General features: G+C 40.6%; 1 protein-coding gene across 3 annotated transcripts; it reads right to left on the minus strand.

Moving 5' to 3' along the window:
- Nucleotides 1-1,085: 1,085 nt before the first annotated feature.
- On the minus strand, nt 1,086-26,901 carry trim33 (tripartite motif containing 33). 3 transcript variants are annotated; one of them, XM_070839298.1, is made up of 20 exons: nt 26,325-26,901; nt 22,051-22,169; nt 20,676-20,829; nt 20,180-20,312; nt 17,792-17,908; nt 17,559-17,673; nt 16,630-16,776; nt 15,955-16,072; nt 15,431-15,720; nt 13,930-14,124; nt 10,729-10,929; nt 10,106-10,238; nt 9,651-9,714; nt 8,196-8,343; nt 7,214-7,629; nt 6,699-6,810; nt 6,543-6,617; nt 5,871-6,023; nt 3,922-3,972; nt 1,086-1,904 (listed from the first exon to the last, which is right to left on the minus strand). In XM_070839298.1, exons 1-20 carry the CDS (start codon nt 26,899-26,901, stop codon nt 1,680-1,682), a joined length of 3,543 nt encoding a protein of 1,180 aa, XP_070695399.1. In that variant the 3' UTR covers nt 1,086-1,679. The 3 variants fall into 3 exon arrangements, with proteins under 3 accessions (XP_070695399.1, XP_070695398.1, XP_070695400.1); XM_070839297.1 differs by having other exon boundaries at nt 8,196-8,349; XM_070839299.1 differs by lacking the exon at nt 3,922-3,972 and having other exon boundaries at nt 8,196-8,349.
- Between the last annotated feature and the right edge of the window lie 495 nt (nt 26,902-27,396).

The following is a 27,396-nucleotide window of genomic DNA, read 5'->3' on the forward strand; positions in this document are numbered from 1 at the left end:
TCCGTTTCCTGTATTTTACATCTACTGTGTTGAAAATGTAGTTAAAGCAGATTTATGTGTTAGTTTGACCATGTTAGTTAATTGTGTGGTAGTTTATAGTGTTTCAGTAGGAAAGGCACAAGTGCAGATGATAAATTTACTGATGGCTGGATTCCATTTAGGTGCCCCAGTTTTAGGGTCCTGGTGCAGTATGATGAATGCCGGCAGGGACGCTTTTAGTGCAGCAGAGCCATAGTTATAGTTTTTGTGCACAACAAAGTTAAATATTAGACTCTGAGCACCTTTTAAGTCCAGGCTAAAAACGTTATATGTTCTGCGCTGTGTGCCAGCAGGCCAAAGATCATTTTAAGCCTTAATGTCCAACTAGAGCAGGTTTACATGGTATAAACACAATATTTTTCTTCCTCCAGTCATGGCAGGTGTTTTCAGCCTCTGTCTGAACGCTCCGTTTTAGAAGAACAGAAACAATCTGCTGCTTCCACATCTGATGTCGGTGAGGAAAAAACAATGGCGAAGAGCGAGGTGAGGTGGATTCAGGTTTTCAGAGGCGGGGACAGTCGGCCGGGGAAGTCACATGATCAACAGATCACCTTGTGACATCATAAAGTGAGGCACATCTGAACAGTATGTTTTCACACAAATTTACTGAAAGATGAAGCAGGAGAAAAAGATTTTCTGATAGTTTTACGGTCTGTGGGCACAACGAAGACACATTTATGTTGAAAAGACATAAAAAAAAGTGCATTTTGCATCACATGGGACCTTTAAGTTTCTATTCTTTTAAATTGGATTTTAATATTTTTGGGGTGTTTTCTTTTTTTTTTTGATATTTTTAATGCAATACATAAAGCACGCTGAACTGCTTTTGCATGTGAAATGTGTGCCTAATGTTATTAGTAACGTCTGCACTTTTCCAGCTGTGCCGTTGACAGTTAGGTCTGAGGACTTTCCAAAGTAAAAGGAGAAACTATTTCTCTAAACAGATGTAAACACAACAAATTAAATTCCATCTACCTCCACTGTATGAAAGTGGAGGAAGAAATCTTAAAGACGGGCATCTTGAAACATCTTTAATATGGATGAACTGCTCCTTTAAGAGCTCCCTTTGCAACCCCAAGCCTACTCCACACCACACATTTGCTTTGATATATTTCAAGAACATGTTTTATTGATGACGCACCCAAACATCTATACTGCAGGAATACCTTCAGTGGGCTAAATTCTCTTATTTACATAACGTTTCCACAAAGTCATACAAATACTTGGTAGGTTTCATGTCAAAGTATAGATATATTACATTAATAACTGGGATTTGGGGATTTTAAACGTCTTATAAAGCAACTGTCACAACAAATCTACAAATGAAAATGGATGATAGAAAAGAAACCACCAATTGCAACTACTGCAAAGTAAGTCCTACTTCAAAACGCTGTACAAGCGAGTTCTTAATTGTCCATGAAATAAGGAGGGAATGCAGCTCATCTATGTTTCTGTCCTCAAGAGCTCTGATGAAGGCAGGCGTCTAATGTAGTTGACAGTATTTCTCTCAAAGGCCAGGATGAGATAAACCAAGCAGTTTGTACAGAGGATCTCGTCCTTTTTCTTTGCTGCCTCAAACGAAGAAGTGTGGGTCGTGAGGAAGACAGTTTTTCACTTCTCTCTCTTTTTGCAGATGGCTCTCACTTGATGTGGACCACTTTCTCGTCCGTTTTTAACCGCTTGCGTCTGGGCTGTACGAAGTCCTCCTCAGAGTCGTCTGTGTCCTCCTCTTCCTCCTTTTCCTTCCTGTCCGGGAACTCTGATTCAGGTGTTTCAGGGAAGCTCTGCCCTGGGAACATCTCCTCCAACTTCTCCTCAAAGAACAGGCTTACAGCCTTGCCGGATATCGCCATCTCTGATCCCACCTGCCGGGGGAGGAGGAGAGGGTGGGAGAAGAGGAGGGTGAAGAGTGATATGGAGGAAGCAGGTGTGAGAATACCATTGAGCAGGAGGAATGAATGGGTTGAAGCAGGGAGGAAAAGGAGGAGAATGAGGAGACAAATTAGATCTGGTTAACACTCCTCGTGGCAGGGAAGCCCCGGCTCAACCTTGCTGTACAGAGCAGAGATATCCTGCCGCGGTGTCCCACTGTGGCTCCATGAAGCATTTCAATAAGGCTGGCTTCAAATACTTTGCTCCAGTTTAAAGGTCGATCAATCAACCAGACGGCTCAAATAAAGCATCTGTGTTTTTAAAAGATTGTTGAAAACCTTTAATGGCAGTTAGAATATAACATTTAAATCATTTTTTTAATACCACTGACACATTTCTGAAGAGGTTACTTGAAAAGAAAAAGCTGAAAGCTCATCAAACATCCACTGACACACCCAGGAGTTCCCTCATATGAAGAGACAGACTGCGATACGCTGCCAGTAGTTTGTCTTAGAAAACCTAGAAAACCAAAATGAAGTCTGGACTGATGCTCGCGTGAAGCCGTTTGCCTTCAACATTAAACATCTTCAACTTAAATGAACCGAATCATATGAGGAGCAAGCCATAACTCATTTTGGGCCTCTCGCATGCATGAACACTTTCAAACACGCACACATTCATTTTCACTGTCGTGTCCTTACATTTTGTCTTCTACATATACAGTATATCTGTATTTTGCTTTCACATAAAGAGCAACTTTAAGGATAACTCCAGTATTTATTTATTTATTTTTTTTACATATTTTGAGTTCAAAATGCCTGGTAGGAACAAATATTTTTATAGGTGGTCCGGTAGATGACAGCTGAGAACAGGGATGCAATGTAATCCTTCAAGGCAACTGCACCTGATCAATGTACATCCAGTGCAAGTGCTTATTTTTTTTGCCACCGACAGGCTCAGATTCTTATCCTAAGTGTTTGACAACATTATGTCATGTGACATCCCTCTTGGAAGGGAGGCGAAACGTCTTCAAGTACCTTCAACAAGTCCAGTTGACTTTTGCTCAACTCCTGACTGAGAATCTTCAGACATACTGGAGTTATCCTTAACACCACCCCTAAAGTCTCTGAAAGTCCTTGCTGAGCTCCTGTGCTTTAACTTCTCAACTTGCAGCAGTGATGTACAGGTTCTACTCCAGGATGCTGTGACATCACTGGTGGGTGTAGTTACAGGTATAACAGTATATTTCTGACCACATCCATCAGTGGAACACAGGCTTTAAACAGAGAGGGCAGCAAACCGGTGCTTTTCGGCCTGATTTTAAGTTGCTCTGATGTATTTTCACTTTTGCAGATACACTTTCTTCTTACATTTGTTTTCAATAAATATTTTTCATATATTCCAAATCACAACAATATATTTTAGGACAGACAAAAAATGGGATAAGTCATAAAATATATAAATAAAGTAATATGAATACATGCTCTCTCCATGTTTCATTTAGTTTACACGGCTGTGGAGAAGCATTATACTCACATAACCATCAATTCTCACCTGACATCTAAACGTGAAAGTGAAAATACATGTGAAATTGAAATAACATGCATTTGAAAGAGAAAATGACAGTGAAAATATACAAATATATGAGAGAGGCCCAGAATTAATCATGGTTGCCAGAGCACCCAACACCATACACAACAAATCTACATTACATGATGTTTTGTATCTTAGGCTCAGCTGTTCACACCCTGACACTGTCTGACCATCCGACAGGGAGTTCCTGCAGAGTATACAGGCCCCTTAAATTGACTTGTTTAAGGACCTCTGAAGTGAATTCTTACCACCTTTCCATTTTTTCTGCTCCTTCATAAACATAAAATACACGTCTCACTGCCAGAGTCTGCTGCTCATGACTCCTCTACGCTAGGATGAAGGGCAAAAAAAATATAAATTTCTTGGAGCCTCAGTGGGAGGGGGCAGGACATCTGTGCTCTATTTGAAACGGCTTACCTGCGTATTAATCTGTTTCTCCTCATCATAAACCTGGATTATTCGAGACATCTAAAAAGGGGCAATAACATTACAACAAACACAGTGAAGCAGCAAGGGGGAAGAAAAGAGTTTACAGCACAGGCAGGTTAGATAATAACAGATCAGAAATCTGTTCATGGTCTACTGTGCTGCAGCCTACAAGGTGTGCGTCATCAGGTCGTTACCGCAGAAATTAACAGCAAGTAAAGTCTGCACTCAGTCTCGGGTCCCTTTAGTCACAGAGGCTACAGGAAACCACAGGGAAGTTGTGACTATTTTATGACCATCTCTTGTTTATACATCTATCACATTTTCTGTCTCACCTTCTCTCTCTGTTGATACGTACAATGCACTTTTTTTACAGACATTTCCTGTTTTAACAAATGTCAGCTCTCACCCCGCTGTGTCTTTGAATTTTCTTCATTGCTTATGTGTAAATAAATGCACTATTCAAAGGTTTAGTATGTTATATAATCACAGGAATTAATCAGTCTTGGTTTTTAACTGAAGCTGACTGAAAAAAAGTGTCCTGGGTTGAATGTTAAACATTATCAAAAGCCTCAAACCTCAGTGCCGTCAGAACTGCTACCTTCCATCATGTTTTGTTTTATGTTGTTTATATATATATATATATATATATATATATATATATATATATATATATATATATATATATATATATATATATATATATATATATATGTATACACAGCTTTATAATAGGCATTTTTCTTTACAAAGACAGAAACTTGCATTTGTACAAACTCGGTTTGTTGTGACGAGTATTTGACAGATTTTTGAGCCTCAATCTACCTTGAAACTCTAGACCTTTAATGTGTTACTGTGGGCAGTGTCCTATGTTACCTCAGGAGTGACACAAGTAATAATTACTTTAAGACTTGAATAACCTGATTACATTGCAGTGCTGACGTCTCTCTATACTGTTGACTCATGCAGAGTAAAATGACAAAAGCTGTACTGAGCATTACCAACATTCTCCTCAGGTGGGAACTCTGCTTGCTGTTAATTGTGGTTCATAATAACATCATATATGTGGCCAGGCTGTTCTGCAAAGCTCTGAGCCTTTACGAGCAACATGAGCCAAATGAAGAGATGTTTCAGGGTAGCCTGGGTCGTCATTCCAGACATTGTTCACTTCTGGATGATAAATAGAGGCTCCCTCATGTGGTTGGGAGGTACAATACATATGTGCAGTGTGCTTTAGTTTATAGAAGTAGTAAGACTGTTTCATTATACACACGTCATCACGACAGACAGCAGCATCCAAATATTAAGAATCAAATGAAAAACATCAGATACACATTCAAACACATCATCCCCAAACACAGAAGAATATGTTTAAAGATTAAGTGACATATGAAAGTGTCACGTGACTACAGGTGACTACAGCCATCCATTAAAAACACTACTTGGGATTCATTATTGTGAGGCAAACGGTGTTAACAGGGTTCAGGACAGTGCTCCTGCAGCCAGTGTGAAGAGAGCACAGTGACGCCTCCACATTAAATCCTGAACAGCCAGTGTTAGTAGGTCTACAAAACCGTACGGACACTGCAGGCAGGAAGCACCACTTCCCACTTGTATTGTCAGGCTGCGTCTTCACATAAGGTTAGACTAATATACTAGTTTGCCTCATTGAGGTAAAAAAATGGATAACCAACACTGACATATGGACATTTATCTATCTACTCATTTCATTGTTCACTTACATTTTAGCGAGTTAATTTCTCATGTTAAGGCCTAGTGTATTAGCTCACAAGCGAGAAAATGGTCAAATGATTCAATCTGAGCTATTTAATTAGTTGGAGGTGAGATATATCAGTCTAACCCTTGTCTGCATGCACACACATACACACACACAAGCAGATGCCATTACCCAAAGCAAGCTCAAGACTCATGCTGCTCACCTCATTGTACTTTGCACAGTTTTTGAAGACCAGGCGAATGTCGGACACAAACTCCTGGGTGGACTGGTAGAACTGGGAGCTCCGTAGCTGCAGCTTCCTCTTCACCTTCTTCAGGTCCATGGGCTGCTTGATGATCTTGTAGTAGTTCGGCACCTGTTTGGAAAAAAGTGGGTCAGATGGCATCTCTAGCGCTTTCAAAAGACGGTGAAAAGTTTCTAGTTGCTTTGAGAGATGAAGCAACAACCAGCGAGTAACTGAGGAACCACGAATCAACAAGATCTAAAATATCCCATAAGGCAACTGCTGTGCTTTATGTTGCTGACAAGTTTTTCTGGTCATTTTTGCCTTTGCTTGACAGTTTGACAGCTTGACAGATGGAAAATGGGAAACAAGAGCATTTTCCACTGAAGAAAATACTGCAAATATATATAGCAGCGTTACCACGGAGTATTAGCATTTCTCAAAGAGTGTTTCAATGAGTTCATAGAATAATGAGCTGCCAAGAGGTAACTAATTAATTATTAACCACATAAAGAAATGATACAATACAGTATGCAATAAAATAAAGTTAAAAAAATATGAAAAATAAATACTAGCATGCAGGACAAAAGATAGCTGTGTGTGTGTGTGTGTGTGTGTGTGTGTGTGTATAAACCATGTAGAGGTACTTACCGAGCTTGGAACAGGTTCCCTGAAGCCAACACTGAGCTCATGACAGAAGATGTTCAGCAGGAGGCGTTCACATCGCTGCAGACAGTGGAAGAGACAGGATTAGTTGCCAGGTACTAATCATAAAGAGTCCTTTGCTGGTGCGGTGGCTGTACTGACCCTTTGGTCCTCAGGACTCAGACCCTGCTTGCTGCTGGTTTTCCTGCTGTCGACACAGTACTCTATCTCGGGGGTGCTGACACTCCGGCAAAATGTGCAGAGAAAATCACCCCTGAGACGAAAAACATAAATAAATAAATGAGGGAAAATAGAATAGAATAAAAATCAGACAGAGGACATTGCGTTAGGATAAGCTTTCATCATTTAAACAAAGTCAGAGTGAAATGGAGTGAATGGATGGATAATATGGAGTGACGTTTTTATCATTACGTTTAGACTGATGAGCCTGTCAGCATGGGTCTATCACTAAAAACAATGTATTAACTGTCAACGTGTAAAACATTTTTAGTTTTCCTGCAGCATCTTAGCCATTTGGATGCATTTTCTTTTTCTGTTTCCAGCATTTGCATGTTTTCCTAAATATTCCTATTCCTAATACTGGTGCTCTGGCAGCAGTGGTTGAAACTGTTACCCCCCCCCCCCCCCCCAAAAAAAAAAAAATCAGCTATACTTACTTCGGGAAGATTTTTATGGTGGGTACATGGCATTTCATGTGGAACACTTTGGGACAGTGGTCACAGCACAGCAGGTCACCACCGTTGATGCAGACGGCGCACCAGTCCTCATTGGGGTCTTCGTCTTTCCCACCAGCCGATGCCCCGTCCCCTTTGGTCTCCGTCCCCTTGTCTGAGTTTCCATTAGTGAGCGGAGCGCCCGCCATGCTGCTGCCGTTCTCGGAGGATAACGAGGTAGAGGAGGTCATAGTGGTGGTGGAGGGAGAGGAGGTGGCCGCACTGGAGCCATTTAGTCCAGAACAAGGCATCTCAGCCTGGGGTTCAGTTTTGATATGTTCCCCTGCAGCCTTGAGAGCATCTTGGCCTGCGGATACGACTCCCAATACAGGGAGGGGGCTGTTCTCCGGACTGCTCATCTGAGAGAAAAACAAACACAAAAACATTAGACTGCTTAAAGACATAACACTGAATATAATAATACTGATAATACTGAACATTTGTCTTATTTTCACACATATCTTACAATGCTATCTGTAAGTATGGAAGCCCCAGAAGACACAATAAATAAGTTTTATTTCATCATTCCACATTTTTCATCTTCTTTGCAACCTTTACAATTATCTTAAATATCACCGAGAGGAGCATATCTGAGCATGTCCATGGTAAAGATTGATGGATTTCTGATGTCATGCTAAATCAATATTTACCATATTATAAGCCAAATAATGCTGTTAGAAGGCTCCTCTGGTTCTGGCTAATTTTGCCAGTGCTACTTGTTATCAGGCATATTTATATCTGGACATTGTGCAATAAACATGTGTCTGTTTTAAATAACTGAACATTTTTTGTCTTCAATATTTAGTTGACTTTAAACTAGTTTTACCAGATTCTCCACATTAAGCTACAGGAAGGAGATTTTTTGAGATATCACCAAATCCTATGGCTCATTTTCAAGCTAATGGATGAAAAGCAGTATTCATACCATGCAGGCACTCCTCCCAGCATCATTGCCCCGCTCTGTCTTCATAGAAGAAGCTGGACAGCTGTAGCTGTCTTCTGTACCAGGCTCCTGCTTCACCCTGACCTGCTCCACCGCAGCTCCACCTCCTGCACCCGCTCTCCCCGCAGAGCTGCAACTTAGACACACAAAAATTATTAAACCACATGTTTAAACTCCTTAACATCAGCAACTAAAACTTCTTTGGGGTTATGGAAACATTGTACACATTGTTAACTAATGGATTCTAGTATGTGATAAGAGGTACAACAGTGCCACATCCACCGTCTGTCCTTAACCCAGCTGCTGAATTTCAGCTGCCTGATTCATGCTCAAACACAAAAAGGGGTCAAGCCAAACATGTGGCAGGACCCCCCCCCACCCCCCCGCTGTGGACTTCTGCTGTTTGTGAGCATCTGCAGCTCAAGTCTCGTCTTTATCAATCATTGCTCAATATGTTACTGTGTCACTGTGACCAATGACGTTTTCCTAGTGTCACTCACTAGTGTGTTTTTCCCTCTATTTCAGCATTGGTCAAGTTGTATCTGCTACCATTTCTAATCTAGTGGGTGAGAAAGACTCATCCACCCCAAGTCTCTGCACTCTGTATTTTTCAACAAAATGTCCAACCCTTGTTTCAATTGGGAAGCAAATGAGCAAAGATATTCTGTATGAATATAACCCACCAGGGACGTCTACGCTGTGTTCGGGCTGCGGTCTGGTTTTGCTCAGTCCTCAGCACAGTTGTTAAACCCACTGGGTGCGTTTCAGAAGCGTGTCAGGTGCAAAGCGTTTTGCCAGGCTGAAAGGCTGTACGGGGGCTTCGATTTTGAAAACTGACCGGATTCTCTCTGCTGTTTGTTTGTCTGACTTCCTGCCCGCCTCATCTGCTCTGTGCTGGTTGATGCGGTCAGGCCAAGGCGAGTGCCAAAAATAGAACTGGCGAGTGTCAGGAATAGAAGGGAGCACTGGGACGCGCCACAGCGCTCCCCATGGACTTTTAAGCATTGACTACAGTGGGTGCAATCAGCTCTGGCAACCGCGGACCATGCACACGCCCCTCGGTGGGTTTTAGCCTTTACTCTTTGGGTGCAGCCTATGCTGCCCTCAGTTGTCTATTCTTTTCACACACAGAGACAATACCTATGGATTAATATTGAGATATTAGGCGTTCTGAAACACAAAGTTGGCCAAATTCAAACTCTCAAACCTGCCAAACACTTCTATTGATTGCTAGCTTCATCAGCAGTTTACCTGTGTTACACAACATTTTAGGCAACAAAGGATTAATGAGCTTGAAAAGTTGTCCAGGAGAATATTAAGTATTATATGAACTAAAGCTGCTCAATGCCTTTAAGCCTTATTTATTAAATCAGTTGACATAGAGTCCAGAGTGACTACGTCAATGTTTGGTAGTAAAATATCTTCATATCATCTCACCTGCCTCTGCTGCCTGTGCTGGATGTGCTTGAAGGTCGTGCTGGTGTGTGGGCGTTTGACAGACCTGCAGTCAGAAATGAGACAGGAAGCAGGTGAAGCAAAAGTGATCACTTCTTATTGTGCAAGTGCATGAAAGTTTCTCTAGAGAGGAAATAAAAATGTACAGTTTCTTGGAAAGAGATACAGGACGTGATGCAGGGGGGCAACATTGCTTATATTTTACACTACATAATTTTAAAACATGCATCATTATTAGGAATGTGCATTTCAAGCCAAAATATTATTCAATAGTCACAGTGAACTATTCAAATATTACCCAATTATTCTAACCTTAACCCCCTAACCCATGATATGGTCATAAAAATTAAGGTTGGCTTTTATATCTGTGGCTAATCCAGTGTATTACATATGCCATTTGTCGAATTTGATTATTTGGCAGTATTTAACAGATTTACCTGAAGATCCAGAGGAGTGTGTGGACAGTCCAGGTGACGGATTCATGTCCACTGAGCCTAGCTGATGCTGCGTGCTGGCTGTGATGTAGCGAGACAGGAGGTGTCCAAGGTTGCTGGAACCTGCATCCTCCAGCTAGCAACACCAGAACAGCAAGAGTGGTGGGGAAAATAAACAGAGCAAGTTACACAGAAGGTCAATAGATTTTTGTAAATAAATATATTTGATAATGCAAACCCAACTCTAAACCAGGGAAAATACTGCCAGCAAACATTGACAAATTTTGGCTCAAACCTCTCTACTCCCACAACACATCAAACTTTGCAGTTGTGATTCTCCAAATCTTTCCCAGTCTATGGTACATTTTACACTTTTCACATATTTGCTGATTTGTCAACATTGCTTATGCTTTATTTTAAAATTCAAATAAATATTGTACAGTATTTTTACTTATTTGCTTTTGACATTTGAGTGTTTTTTTTCATTGATACAATATTTCTAACTATCACTTTAATTTAGAAATTAATTTGGCTGACAAAAATCTAAAAGTGGCAGGTGAATAAAAAGAGAACATTGCAGCTCCTACCCTGGTTGAAACAAACATACATTGTTAGGATGTGCGCACCTGAATGGGCGGGATCTCAGGTAAGCAGGGCAGGTTCTCAGGATTGGTGACGGAGGGGATGAGCTCGATAGGACCTATGATGGGGCTGGCAGGGCCGCGGTGAGCGTGGGCCCCGGCCATACTGGCACTGGTGGGACTTGTAGGGTTGGCATTATGGAGGGATGCCACTGGGAAAGGGCCTGCATGGCCGGGGTTGGAATGCTGCACAGAAAAAGAGATGGTGGGATGGAAGAAAAGAAGATCACAGGAAGGAGGAAAGGAAGCACAATGACAGGAAGGAAGAAAGAGGAAGGAGGGGAAGAAAGGAAGGAGGACAGGAACAATGAGGCAGGTCATTCACTGAGAATATTCTTTGTCCTGAAAAAAGCATGGTTGCATGATCATGCATTTGGGTGAAAACACATGCTGCACAAGACACACAAATGACAAAGTAGGAAAAAGGTGCCAAACCCCTGATTGTAGTAAGAAACGAAACCTTTGGTGGCTCATCTCAGATTCTATAGACATCTGGACACAAAGAAAAAGGGGCTGGATATATTGGAGGTGTCTCTTATCTAGTCTTACATGCAGGCAGTAAATGTACATTTTCATGCTGTTCAAGTTATTTAACTTGTGCAAATAATCAGCTATGTATAGATACATTGGTAAGGCAAAGCAGGACTGACATGCGCACCCTGCTATGAAAAGTAAAGTAAAACAACCTTTTTGAATTTAACATCAGTTTTAATTGATTTGTCTGTATCTTGGCTGTTGAAGTTCAGGTTCATTTTTCCATGTGTGCACAAAATTTCAATTTAACCTTTTAATTCAGTGTTTGAAATGCAGTTCTGCTGCCAAATTACAATAAAAAAATCCACAAACTTAGAGCAAGTCTAGAGTTGCACTCCCAATTATATCCATGCATGAATCTAAATGTGAAATTAACTATGCACTCATTTTCAAAATGGCGGATAAAATTCTACTTAAAAAGGTTCCCTGTAAAGTTTTAATGGAGCCGGTTTTCTATGAGTGAGTTGCCGTTATGTTTATCTCGCTCACAAGGACACTGATAAACAATGATACATAGTCCTATTCAAATGATCTACAGGTGGAGGTAACATCAGGATATGCTGCAATTTGTCAACAAAGACACAAAGAAGAAGAGTGTTTAACAGGGAAAGAAATGCACTCAAGATGTTTGTTAGACCTCTAGGATAAACACACTGTAACAACACTGAATATAAACACAACTTTTGTTTGTTTAACAGAAAACTCCACAGGGCACCTTTCAACTGGAAACCTGGACAAAATGCAAACTAGACCTTTGAATTTAAATTGTTTAAATTTGATTAAGACATAGTAGTTGGTTTTTACTGAACAAAAGGCAGCACTCTCCCCAGGCTTGTACTACCGAATCTGTGCTGTTACTGATCAAAACTAGAGGGCAGATTTAATATCTAAATGCCGTTTTCCACTACAGGAACCTAATGTAACGTGTATGTACTGTTGGCACAATGGTTTTATTTGCAGTTCTACGTGTGCTTTGGGGACAAGCACTTGGAAGCGAAATTTTGACACTGTGCTGCAGGTGTTACTATATGCAAGTTCCATATCCTCTCAGCGATAGCCAGCACTGTTGTTGTAGTTGCCCTAGTTGTGATGTGATGACTCATCTGCTTGATCACTTAGACAAGTGTCATGTCTAGTATTTGGCAGAAATGGAGAAAAAAAAACACACAAGGTGCAAACTGGTTCCACACACATGTGGATCAGCAACCAGCCTGTGCTTGCTGGCAGTGATCTGGATTCTCCATCAGCATATAACCTTGCATCTCATGTTTATATAAAAATGAAAGAAAATCAATAGCAACATCAGCACTGTGTCTTCCATTTCTGTAGCACAACTGCTTGCGTAACTCACTAACCAAACAGTGGTAATAAATGAGACTGTCTTTTTAAATAAAGTACATCTGAAACATTATCATTTTTAGAATTAAGTAAAAGCACAAAGTAACCTAGAAGCTTCAGATTATGGAGAGCACCAGGTCACAGATTATTAAACCTGCAAGAACAGATTCTGTGGCTACTTGGGGGCAGCAGGGACAAGCTGTGAACACAATGCTGACAGAAGTTGATATGGTGAACCTGTTGGCAAATAGTTCCTTATTTACACATCAAACAGAGCATCGTTATCATTTATTTGAAGTCATGTTTTTGGCCACCTGATGACCACAGAAGTCCAATATTCACTCTCTTTTAGCTCCGTGTTTGGTCTCCACAAAGACCCTCTCTCTCTCTCTCCCACTCTCTTTAGCTGCTAAGCGTGTCTGCTAAATGGAAAGCCAAAGTCCACATTTAAGTTCACTGTAATTACAGTCGGTTATACTTAGGAGTACTTTTATTTTTCAATCAAATTTTCAATTTAATTTGGTCAGTAGTAATGCATTTTCTATCATGAAAAGATAAGTTCAGTTCTATCTAAATGTCTTGTATCACGCACACATAGCTAATGAAATTTCACTTTGATTAAACGATTTTTTTTTCTTTTACTACTGGCAGCTCTGACCTTGAGTACTTGAGATCATTCAGATGGATAGCTTTGCCACCAGCTGCCTTTCTCAGTATATACATCTAGAGATTTCATAAATGGTCAGTTATAAAAATCAGCTTCTCTTCAGACTTGGCCTAACACTTACTGGCTGAATGATATTACATTTTTCATTATTGACACAGATTATTGTTAGTGAAACATTCGATACGAATCCCTTAAATCTGTACTGAGTGGAAAATTTTACAGTACAAAAATAGATGCACCTGTAGGAGCCTGGCTGCTCCACAGATTCTACAGACTACTACATCCAAATGAAACCTCAAGTCAATGTCTGCTAGTATTCCTATTTGCATTAGACAGAAAAGCATGCAAACAAAATGGTGCAAATACAGCACATTTCTTTCTTAGGCAGGTTGTTTGGCTGCTTCAGACCAGCCTCGCCCTGTGTATCTATACAGTAACTGCTACCAAAGAACAAACACTTTGGGTTAAACATTACCTTTATCTTTAAAGGTTTTTTTGTGCATCAGTGAATCCAACATTAACAAATGTGTTACACAAAAAAAAAACAAAATCACATATAAAATACAAACAGTCAAGATCTGCTTTAAAACACCCAAATGACCGAATCCTTTTGTCTGTTTTCATATAGTGAGTGTGTTTGTACTGACCTGTCTCTGCAGCTGTGGCTGCATCATGGGGGGATACTGCTGCCCGTTATGTCTCGGCTGAGCCGTGGGCATTCGGCCCTGTGGTGGACCCGGGAGACGGATATGGTGGGAGGCAGGGTACATGGGAGGACCTGGCCCACCATTCATACCCCCAGGCCCTCTCGGTAGCTGCTGCATACTGATAAGCCTCGGAGGCTGTCAAAATCACAGATATACACAGACAGTGTGAAAATCAGACCACTGAATGAACACAACCATGGCAATTTTTGCACACAGCAGGCGGTTTTCAGGGTCATGCAATTATAGGAACAAACCACGTAGTTACTGCTGACCTGACAAGTAGATTTATCAATGTGTTGACATCAAACAGGCATTCAATTGATGACCTGAATTATCAATTCTTCACTTCAGTCATTTATCCTGTAGAAATACCTACTGTTCACTACCTATTGCGACAGCTTCTCAAATGCTAGGATTAATTTGCTTTTCCCTGTTTAACAACACTAATTCCGATATTTGTTTTTTCCCCCCATACTCTTAAGAGTTCACTTTGGCTTCTAGTCCTTTGTGACGACCGTTTTGTCTTCTAACAAAATGATGATTATTGGACCAATTACAAATTAGAGGTAATCAATTGATCTGATTTTCATCTAATAAAGTGCAGAATAAAAATCAAATTTTCAGAGATCTGAAACTGGTCTGAGATTATTCAAAACAGGGACTGTTCGTCAAATTTGTCTTTTAAATTGAGTTATTGTCATGTGGTGTGATGCCGTGGCAAGCATGGACTGCCTCCCTGTTGGTAGGTCACGGCCGCTGCCAAACAACAAAGTTCAAGCAAAAGACTGAAGTTCCAATTCAATAACATCCAGGCTCACTTAATGGTCGTCTTGAGCTTTCTCTCAGATCTTCAGTAGCATGATCTTCCTTTAACACACCAAGAATAATTTTCAGTTCCTGCTTGCAAATGCATTACCATACAACATACCACAAGTAAAAATAAACTACATACAAAGGTAATGAACTGTTCAGGGTCTATCTCAACCCAGTTCAACGTCTCTGCCAGTTGATTTTCTTTATGAATTGAAATTAACTGAAACAGCATGATCCAAATTGGAAAGAGAACCGCTGTGATAAACATGATATTCCTCAATTTGTCACGTGTTCATCCTGGATTAAGTTTTATGGACGTTTGTCACCAATTCCTCTCAGGCTGCTCCATCATAAATAATCCTAATCTTGTAAAGACAGACATCCATCTGCTAAAGCTCTCAGAGGTGTGGAGAGAATCTCATCCAAAACTACATAAACAGATAAATACTACATTCTGGAAAACAAAGAGCTTTTAAAATCTAACTTACCAAATTATTATAATGATAATGAAAATAATTGTGGTGTACTAAGAATCTCACAGTTGAACAACTCTCTGGAGGGATCAATTGGATTACACATTTCCCTTCTATGCCACAGTCATTCTTTGACTGAATAACGTTGTCCGTACCTGCTGCTGAACCATGGGTTGGGTCTGCCTAGCATGCTGCTGAGACATTTGGGAGGCGATGCGCATCTGTTGCTGGATCTGCTGCTGGTGGTGGTGCTGCTGCTGGTGTTGCTGCTGCTGCTTCTGCTGTGCGTAGGCTGCCTGCTGCATATGTTGCAGCCGGAGCTGGGCCAGGTTGATCTGTCCTGGGTGTTTGCTGGGATGACCTTGACCTGGTGAAATGGGTGGCCCTCCTACCATGACACCAGGTGGTTGTGGAGGTGGAGGTGGCTTCTCAATTACCAAATTACCTACAACAATATGGAGGGGGATGACAGTAAGCATAAGTACATATGCTCTGAACACATGTGCAGCAGGGCATGTCAATCAGTTGTTTCCTGCTACTATATTATAAAACAAGACTTAATCTGGCTGTTATCATTCTTAAGCATGATTAAAAAAAAAAAAAGAAGAAACTGAAAGTCAATATCTACAACAGAGAATATTGACTGATGAAGGAATGTGAGGTAAAAGCGCTCTCTTACCTAAATTCACCACATTTTTGGCCCAGAAGGTGGGGTCGCAGAAGAAGCGGACAACTCCGTTGGCCTGGGGTGCCGGCTCCAGTCTGGCCTTGAAGAGCTGGCGAAGCTGGAACAGGATCTGCAAGCACACACACACACAGAATAATGCTCTGAAGTTTCCAAGCCTGACTTTATCGGAGCAACAAACAGCCCATTTGTCAAGGTGCCCTTTGGGGGCAATACTGCACAATAACGTTATCTCAATTATCTCATTTGCCAACTGTCTTGTGGTAACTAGTCAAATCCACGTAGCAAAGGCCTCCCTTGTTTAAGCAAAAACAGAATCCACATTAACATAATCTTGGAAAAAAGATGGTTCTGCAACTTCACCAACTAAGAAACACTGGGCCAGCAGTGTAGTCTGAACAAAATATCATGCTCTTGCTGCTGAAAACAGACTTCTGATCTGATTTAGGTAATTGCTTTTCACACCTGTGAAGCAGACACAAATCAAACACTCCTCAAAACAAGAACTTAGTATAGTCTGAGATTTACAACATTTGGGATTTAAGTCCAGTGTTTTTCATGACTCCAGACCTGTCATGTCGTCTGTGGCAAACACTCAGTCTGTTTGGAGCGCAAAGTCAGCTTTAGCCTCTCAAACTGAGAAACATCTGTGGCTCATGAGAAACATACCAGCCTCTTGCTGTAGAGCAGCGCTGTGCTGCTGCCAGTAGTGATGGCCCAGTGGCAGAAGTTGAGCACATGGTGGATCTGTTGGGCCAGCTGGGTGGTGTCCTTGTGCTGACTCACAAGCCTCATACTGCGCTCTTTGGTCACACTCTAGACAGAAAGAGAGATTACTCTGGTTAAGGAATTGCTAAAGAGAGAGCCTGAAGACCCTTGTTAAATGAAGGAGTCTTAACCAAGTCAAATGTCTTTTCAAGCCATTACAAAAATGTTAGCAAATGCATAGATATTTATTAGATGATTAGATTTGATTAAATTTTAAATGATCCCTGTGGGGAGCTTGGGCTATTGCAAGGGACTATAAAAGAAAGCAGCAAAGACAAACAATTAACAATTATAATAAAAGCAGAGCAAATGTAGAAGTAGTCAAGTATTTAAAATATAACAAATTGGATTCAATAATAAGAACTGAGTAAAGATGTGCAGGAGGGATATCGAGGCAGCTCTAAAGCAGTAGGCAGAGAAGAGAATCGATGAAAATTATCTGTAACATGCTTAGTGAACAAAACACATCGCAATATAAAGATATTTCATAGATTCTATATTTGTAAGATATTTGTAAATGAGAAGGTACAAGTACACAATGTTAAAAAAACTGGATGTCTCAGTGTGATTCAATCTGTTGTATGTGACACAAACTACAAAAAAGCTTTTTGCAAACCACCTATTTTAATGTGGTGTAATTTCAGTGAAATTAGTATGTTTCAGGTGTGAAATGAGTGTGTTTCAGTGCAGTGACAGTGAGTCAACAGGCACAGGCTGATCTTTCATACATACATACATATCCATTACGATAAATGTACTAATTATCTTAGTGACTTTGCAGCACCAGATGAAGCTCTTAGCCAGACTGGCTTTCATTAATCTCCCCTTACCTCCAGTTGCTGCAGCAAGGACTTGCCCTTCTTGTTGATCTCATTAATAAGAGTAAATACTGCAATTTTGATCTCGTGCTCCACCTTCCTATGTGTCTCATTCACCTCTTTTAACCTGAATGAAAAATAAGACAGTAAAACACTTCATTAAGCTCACTGAAATGGTTATTAATACGCAGCAAGTGTATCAATAGGCAGCACAGGAGAGGAAGCTGAAGATGAAAAACCCGCACCTGCTTTGCACCTGAGAGACAGAATAATGGACGTAGTTCTTCTTTTCCTGTAGTTTGGCCACGCTGGTCTCAATGATACCTTTCTGGTTCTGAAAAGCTTCCTCCAAGAACTGGTACCTGAGAGACAAGGGGTAACAGTCTTATAGTCACCAATAGCTTTCAATAAACTGAATGACCAAATAAAAATAAGAAATTGGGTCAGAAAATAAATGAACATTTCTAGGGGAAAAATGTCAGACACTTCACAAATAAAAATAATAAGTCAAAAAGAGACCCTCTCAAATGGAAGTGCTCATATTTTTGATGATCAATAAATGTAACTACTGTCTCTGGCTGTCAAGTGTTTCCCATGCTTTGTGATGGGTAACATAAAACCAGCAGGGCAGCAGATTCAAACCACAAGGACATCAAACTACTGGCATTATCTACCAATGTATTTGTGGGAACCGAGCCTTGTGGTGAAGATTTTATATTGCGTTCTAAATTTAGAGTTTCGTGCAAGCCAGACGCCGACAACTGCCGTTGGCTCCCTGCGATCCTGATTTGATTTAACACCTTGAGAGGATTGAAAGATTTGATAACAAACGCACTTGTGGCCAGTGTCAAAGCACACACTGGACATGTGGTGTGATCAGGACCCATTTGTTAGATTTACTTTCTTAGATTTAATATTGGATATGTTGTGATCCTAGTGTTAGATTACTCTCCCATCTTCTGTTTACTGTATTTCTTGTAAATGATCAGCATGCTATTCAGCAGCATTCACACTATTGTTATCCAGTTCTTTATTAGCGTGAATGCTGCAATCATCTTTATTATTCTGATTACTTCCGTACGCTTTTTGAAACGTTTCAACTGCTTCATACTTTCAGCTACAGACACCGCTCAAACATCAAAATGTTCAAATCCTCTTCAACTTCCTCCACTTTGAAAAATTATAGCTTCCTCATACTTTCGGCTAGAGACTTCATTCAACGTTTAAACAGGTCACAAGACCTTCAGCTGTTACAGTGTGATTCAGCTTGTTGAAATCCTTTGACAATGTCGCGGTTTTAGTTTTATGCTGTTTTCCCTCCTTCTCAGATTTTATAATGGGTGTGTATTGCGCTGGCTAGAGTGAGTGACCCACCATTTATGCATCAAAACATAGGAAAACTTGTGCCCGTCGCAGTAATAAAAAAAAACATACACAGCTGTCTCCATGAGCCTCGAAGCGACAAGAGTGTCAACCAACTGTCTCATTGACTGCCATGTTAACTGAGAGCACAAACTTCAGGAGGGAGGCAGAAACAGGCACTTTTCTAACCTGCTCCAGCTCTCTCATTTAAGACGTTAGAGACATAAAGCTACATCAACGTGCTCAGCAGGCTCTCTTCTCTCCACAGGTCTACACATTAAAGCAGTGACAGTTACTGTTTTTAGCTAAAACCTGGATCAGGTGTGTCACAGCTGAAACCTCAATGAAAAGAGCTGTGTGAGCCCAGAGCGACTCAGCAGCCACCATCACCATGGCAACCTGACAGTTGATTGCCATCGGCTAATTAGTGCAGTTTGGACCACGCATGGTGTGTTCATAGGCAGTGGGAAATGCCAGCACTCAAATCATGGAACCTTAAACCATGAATTACAATTACAAAAGGCAGCAGTGCAGTGTGGCAGCATACACACGCAAATTTTCTAGTTTAATTATAAATGCCATTGAAATACCAAGGAGGTGGTGAGGAGCAGGGGTCTCTCTCTTTGAATTTCTTTTTTTCCCTTAATGTCATTAGGTGGATCAGCAATTGTTGTCTGTGTAGGCTTATAAAGTCAATTGAGACATTGCATGTGATATAGAGCTACAAAAATCAATGGGAGAAGAGAAATGTGGAAAAAAAATTATTCAGATGGGACTAAAGTGGTGGGCCATTGTTGTCCTTGTATAACCTCCACCAAGGTGGTGACTCATGGGACTAACCACTTTGGAAATATGTCATCGCAAGCATCTTGAAACCTGATGGTCGAATTTGGTGTGCACATTCACAGTTCCTGTTATACAAACATTAAACTGGCCGTGTGGTTCACTGTGATGGATCGCCTATCTCAGACATTTTTCGTCTCTCTGCAACTGATTTTCATAATGTACTGAAATGAGCTGAAACCAATGGCTGCCTGCAGGGTATGAAATCAATCAAAAACCTGATGGTACGCTGTGGAAAACTGTCAGCGGTAAAGTTAAGCGTGTGCAAACGGTGGTTAATGGCCTACAACGTGACAAACATGTCAAAATTTGAATTAACATGAACATTGTCAAACGGTATGATACCAGTTAAAGGCGCTGACAGACAGGAGAGCGGCAGTCAGTTTGTTATAAAATAGATGTGTGGGACGTGTTAGATGCTGAGCTACCTGTGCTCCTTGTGCTCCAGCAGCTGGCAGTCCCTACAGGTCAAAGTGTCACAGGTCTCACAGAAAAGCTTCAGGGGCTCCTGCTTGTGGATGGGGCAGAAAACAGGCCTCTGTCCTGATGTACCGACAGACTCTATGGACACACAAGAGAAAAGACATTACTAATGCTTAATTGGAGAGAGAGAGAAATAAACAGAGAGGCAAATTAATTACACAAACCAGTGGGGAAAAAGACAGACCAAAAAGACAGACAAAAATAGACAGAAGGTTGTGTTCACATCCCAGTAAGTGGTCTGGTCAGAGCTCCAGGATGAATGGTCCCCCAGCTCGAGGTATCATCTAAGCAACCAGACTCTGCAGCACTATTACCATGGCAACAGCCTATCAGCAGCACCATATTCACTGTGCTCCAACTAAGGTTTGTCTCATTGAGGCTTTTGCAGATTTTTGCTTCAGTGCACATTTGTTTGGTCCTTCGGAGTGTCAGCCATCTTACCGGAGGCAGCGTCGGCATCCTCCTTCGTGTGAATCTTGTGGTCCTTGGTAATTTTGACCCTCTGGTGGGCCTCCACGCACGTCTTGCACAGCCATTCTCCGCACTCCACACAAAAACCTATGGTTCCTGCATTGTCTTCGCAACTTGTGCACACCTTGAGAATATAACACCAATCAGCATTTCAAAAAGAACTACAGACTACAGAATCAGTACAATCAGCTCCTACGAACGTGTGCTCAGATGATATGGCCTTAATATTGAGGCAATACTTTAATAACTGCTAACAAGGGCTGCTTCACACAACAGCTGGTGTCCAGTATGGGGGCATTTTGCTGACAGATAAACACGTATCACTGCTGTCAACATTCAAGACCTATGGGCACCAGGCTTAGAAATAGATACTACACAGACAGGTGGTAAGAGTGAATCTACATATATCAAATGTCCACAGACAACCTGATATTTTCAGACTGTACTTTTCGTTAGAGGTTAAATTACCATTTTTGTCAATGGAGTCTGGTGGTTTTAAACCTAACTATATAACGGCCGTTTCTGGTTAAATCAAAGGGATCTTACAGGTTTATCTCTGTAGGGATCCTTTCTGTAGTTGTATCAGACTCTTCCATCAACAATCTGAGCCTATTAGTGACCGAAGGATTACTTTACAGCCACTTCAGCTCATTCACCTATTCCTACTGCAGGCTGAGGAGATCTATTGCACCAATTCCAAACGTTTTTGTGCCAACCATTCATTTTGAACCCAAAATATGTACAATTAAGGCTGAGTCTAAAAAATACCAGAGTCATCTGTAATGTACAATGCATATTTAAAGTGAGAGTAATGGTTGAGAGATGCGTAGTGAGGTTTCATTGGTGGCAAAAGTGGGAAAAAAAAATTAAAAACAAAAATACACCCGTTCCTATATTTGGAGTTTGATTAATTTTTCTTACATTTTATTTCAGCAAAGTCGCAGACAAACCTACGGCACAGGTTGAACATAATCTTTTAAGTGTATGACCAAGACAGATTGGACAGTAGATGAAATGAACTGTGTATAGACTATGGTTTTTGTTTTAAAGCAACATAAGCAACATGCTGAGTGATATGCATTTTCTAATTTAAATCTATCAGTCATTGACAGAAATGTTCCTGTAATGCCACTTGGCTTTAAAACGTAAATATGTAGACCAAATATGTATGGTCTGGACTGAATGTAATTGGTACATATCTAGATACAACTGCCATACGTACAACCAGAATCACGGACCAATAACGCCTCGTCTTTATTTCGAGAAAATAAACTGAGTCCTAATGTTATGGCGCGACCCCTCTAAATGGCAGACACGGCCTACGTGGCCGATTGTTTAAACATACCTGTGCAGCTCTTTCATCAGACGTGTTGGTGGCCTCTGTGGTATCTTTGACAAAGTGGTTGTCAATAATGTCACTCTGTTTGTAGTCCTGGTGGCACACCGAACAGCGCATAACATTTACTAAAGACAGAAGAGACAGACAACGACGGAGGACACAGGTCAGACCAGAAGGTTAAAAACTGGGCAACAAATTCAGTCCTGAGTGACATTTCATTGACGACTGATCTTCCAAGAAAAAACATGGAAACGAAGCCAACAAGAAGTCACCGTCAACAACATTTGTGAGTTACTACCCTCATGAAGCCCCGTTAACTCTCGCCTAAAAATAGTCCTGCTTCAAACAAAAGAGGATTAATATAAAAGGCCTTCAGAAGACTTTCTTCATATTTACATAATTTCCTTTAGGTAAATTCCTTTTGTTATTAAAAATTCTTGGCACCAAGGGACTCCCACTGCCTATTCATGGAGCCCAATTGATTTAGCGCTCGTCTCCAGAAGATTCAATCTCGTCATTCTAGGCATTTTTATTAGAATATTAAATCGCATGGCTAGACAACGAGGGCTGATTCACGTAATCACTTTAGTTAGCTTCGTTAATGGAATTAGTAGATTTACTGCTATAATCATACATCCCGACGAATAATTGGTTAAGCGCATTAACGTTGCCACTTTCTGAAGTCTAATATTACGCACAAGATTAAACTTCACATAAATGTTTTAAATTGAGTCAGCATAATGTGTTGCTCCTCCTCTACCTCATAAAGCCATAAATTCCTCATCAGCCAGCTGAGGTAAAAACCAGTATAAACCGGTTTGAGCCGGTCTACACTGGCTTGAGCAGCACACAGCCGGTTTGTGTAAGCTCCAGCTGCATGGGACCCTGAGTGATTGGTTGTGAAAGCAGCATTGGGACCCACACAACCCCTAAACACACACACACACACACACACACACACACAAAAACAAAAGTATCACACAGCTGTCAGTGTAGTGAAGCAGTTAATGCTCAGCTACACCTCTGTGTGTATAACTTTTACATAACAATTAACAGAATTACATCAAAAGTACACCCATCTGCTACAGAAAATATGAAGGAAAAATACTACCATAGGACATATTAACCTCAATAACAGGTTGATTTCTTAAAATCAGGCTTTTGCTTAGCCAGATATTAATCTAGCCGTTATGTAAATGCACATTGATAGATCAGAGCAAGCTGCCGCCACAGATTAAACTGGGATCAAGATTAAACAGACGGCATCACTTATCATGCAGAAGTGACAGATATCATCACATCTCAGCTCTGCCTCGGGTGCACTTTAACTCAATCACAACATGGAAAACCACAAAGCGGATGTGGTTCTGACGATTCCAGCCACAATTTATTTAGATCATAACATGACACGCTAATTTTGGTCCAGGAGATAATTCAAAATCTAAAGCAAATCAGGAGTACCTAAAGCATATCATTTTAATTATTTTGACTGAATATTTTTACAACAAAACAAAGAGTAATGCCACAAGAGAAAACTTACTGTAAAAAAGTTTAACCAACAAGTTAAACTATGTCATTGATTGTTTAATTGTGACACAGATACATATTGATAGACCAAGCTCAGTCTGATCTATTAATACCAGCTACACTGCAAAGTAGTAGTAGGAAATGAGTATGAATTCAGATATTAAATAGTCAACACAGGCAGGAGAGTGAACTCAGCATGCTCACCTGGCTTTTACATGTCCTCAGTTATGACTTCAGAAATAAATTATCCAATTATTTATTATATAAAAGCTTTGGCACAAACTCTGAGAATGTATCATTAGCCAGCTTCCCTCTTACCAGCTAAAGCACAGGGTTTAATACTTTCAATAAGTAGCCTTGTTAAGTGTTCTGACCTGGCAGGACCTAATTTGTAATCCTTTATGTGAAGTATTGTTAATCAGTGCTAGTTATAAACAACCTTTTGGTAGGATTTAACCACTAAGGTTAAAATGGTGAATTAATGATTGTCTGAGGGCTTTCACAAAGTTGGGGGAAGTTGAGTGGAAAAACTGAGCCAGATGCTGTGCAGGTCATTGTTATGCTAAGACCCCCAACTTCCAAAACGCCAGTTCTGACTGAGACACGTAGCAACTGTGGCCAAAAGAACATTTAAAGTGAAATCACTTCTTCATGGCTATTTAAAGTTGTAGGGCTGAGTCAACTTATATCGACCACATCAGATCAGCACATCAGAAATACCCCTACAACAGAACACACTCCAGCTTTACCCCATAGCCAATCCATTGTGGTGACGGGCAATTCTGTAAATAAAATCAGACCAATCTCTCCTGAAACCAATACTAATGCAATCCCTGAAAACAGCATTTAAACCACATGGTATTAAAACTCTCCACTGAGACAGAGACTAATAAAATTCTATGAAGCTCAGTGGCAGGTAGTGTATGGAGGTAAAGCTCTACACACGTCGTGAAAAATTGGAGAATAAAGAGTAATATGAGATGTCGCCATGAGACACTTATAAGAGTGCCTTCGTTGAACTTGAAATGCGACACTTATTTTGTGCAGACTGCCAGGGCTCAGATCGGTTTTACATGGATGCTGTAGTTTCTCTGGTTCGGCACTGCAATAAAATTATCTCATCTAGAGGTTCAAATCATCATGACATGAGTCCAGACACCTGCCAGTATATCATCACTACAGTTGCTCTATAAAATGTCAGCTGATAGCGCCAAAGGATAAGGTTTAATTTGTTGCAGTTCACCTTCCAGAGAGGTTATGTGAGGATATAACTCATTGAGCAGTACAGAATGAGGGAGACAAAATACACATCTACTCTTGAGGAGTGAATACACCTTTACAACCAGGTCTGCTCTCACTCAGGAGAAGTGAAACCCATGCCATGGCTACAGTTTTCCTGTAGTCTGTGAGTGTCTCTGAGAATCAAGCTTCCAAGAAACATACACCAACATGATGGAGTCCACTCAGCAGGTGGTGAAAATAGTGCATCTTTAAAAAGCAGTAAGGTGGCAGACATATTGACGAGACAAATTGGTGTACGCACTTACTCAGCATCAAAAATTATACTGCACTGCATTCAAAATTAATTGAAGGCCTTGGCTCATGATTGTGAGTTTCATATCAACATAGTTATGGCTTCAGTCACTATCCAAAAATTACAAAGAAATATATATATATATATATATATATATATATATATATATTACAAGGAGATCTGGATCTCATAATTGAGATAGGGCTATCATGATAACAAAAAAAGAAATAAATAGCAGATATCCCAGTTATATTTTGATATATGCCATTTAGATAACAGCTTATGTATATGTGGCATTTAACATACCATTTACATATTAACATGTTTTTTTATTTTCTAGGAATTCAACATGAATGCTTTTGCACACCAAGTGTTTATCAATAATTATTTTCTATCCTAGACTCTCAGTAGAAAATGTCTGTAACAAGTTTCTACTGAATATGCAGTGGTGCATTATCATTTAGACTTGTGTCCAACAGCGTTTGATCATATATATTTTTTACTACTTCGCAACACTTGCAATTTACACATGTATATATTTTATATTGTTATATCCCTTGTTTTTGCGCTACTTCTGTTACTGACACTGTATTTCTGCACCTTTTCCGTCTCCTCTGTTGCTGTAACAATTGAATTTCCCCAGTAAAGGATAAATAAAGTCTCTCTTACAGTCTTCAACCATGAGAGAGACTGACATGTCAGACTGCCATTCGTAATCTGACAAATTAATAATCCCATGCTATTATACATGACAGCTATGAAATAAAAAACATGAGGTGAAGTCTGTTGCAAGCGATTTCTGCACCATCATTGATTCGGCGGATATATTTCGACTCCCAAACAGTCCCTTTTAAACTCACCTGTTGGTGTTGGTTCGTGCTGCTCAAAGCCACCTGTTTACAGGTATTATGATGGCGGAAGTGACTGGACCAATGATAGTTCTCGAGAGAGATGGGGGTGTACACAACCACAGGCAGACGCGCTACCATCCTCTGTGCAATGCAATTGTGTGAAATTCAACTCCCTGGCTGGTAAGCATCAGTGTATTTAAGTGTAAAGTCTCCCTAGCTGTCAATTACCCTCTTCCAATTCCAAATTCCGCTCCAAAAATCATTGAAGTTTACCCCTCCAGCTGTTAAAGCCAGAACTTTTCACTGACAGTATTTGAACTCAACCAACATGAGATGGCTCACAGGTAGTCCTAGCTAATAAAACTCACCTATGTGCGTGTCAGTTTGTCCGTGAGGTCCAGCCACCTGTACGCTTATCTGTCTATCTGGCTGCGGGATACATTTTAGGCAAAAAGAGTGCAGACAAGGCAGAAGTTTTGGTTCACAGTCTCGGCTCTGAAGACTTTGTTTACACACTGCGCACGTATCCAGTAAATTAATTGGAGCGGATACCGGTGTGGCCGTTGGAGCCGTAGGAGGGGGGGACATTTCAGTGCTAAGTCCGCCAACAGGAGCATCCCCGGCGGTCAGGCTTTCAGCAGCCGTTGGTTCTGCGTTGGTGCTGGTGGTGCCAGCCGGGCTAACGGCGTCGCTAGCGCTACCGTTGGCTTCCCCTCCCGCAGCCCCGCCGCTGCTAACGTCCCCTCCGTCGCTGGTGGGTGTCGGTGCCTCGGTGGCGATATCATGGTGCTCCGTTTCTTCATTGTCTTTAGTATTTGCTTCTATGATTATTACCGCGTTTTCGTCTTTCGTCTCTGTCGGCTCGTTAGCCGGCGCTGAAGGCACTGAGTCCGAATTAGTAGACGGTTCCATTGCCCCATCCTCCTCGCCTTTGTTATCCGCCATCTTCCTTCCTCTTTGAACTGCTGCACGTCCTGCGTAACTTCTCGAACCAGGAGTACGTATGATGACGTCATGACGTCGTCAAAGACCCGACTGATTAGATTTATTTTTATTATTTAAAAAAATTTATTTATTAAATTATTTTTGCCTGTTTCCTTGATTAATTGTTATTTTGTCATGAGAATGTGTCACCTGTGATTTAGTGAAAAAACATAAATCTTAACACTATCTATCTATCTATCTATCTATCTATCTATCTATCTATCTATCTATCTATCTATCTATCTATCTATCTATCTATGTGTATCAAGTAAAGTATTAAGTATGTATTAAGTAAATAGTAAATAGGAGTAAATAGTCATAATGTGTGTAATGTAAATACTATGCATGTGTTTTTAACACACCAAGTAACATTTGCTCGTCTGCTATTCAAATGTTACACCTACTGGAAACCACAACCCTAACAACAATTTATTAATTAAAAAAGAATGTTGTGTG

This window comes from Pempheris klunzingeri, chromosome 11 (genome assembly GCF_042242105.1).
Source record: "Pempheris klunzingeri isolate RE-2024b chromosome 11, fPemKlu1.hap1, whole genome shotgun sequence".
In the NCBI taxonomy this organism is placed as follows: Eukaryota; Metazoa; Chordata; class Actinopteri; order Acropomatiformes; family Pempheridae; genus Pempheris; species Pempheris klunzingeri.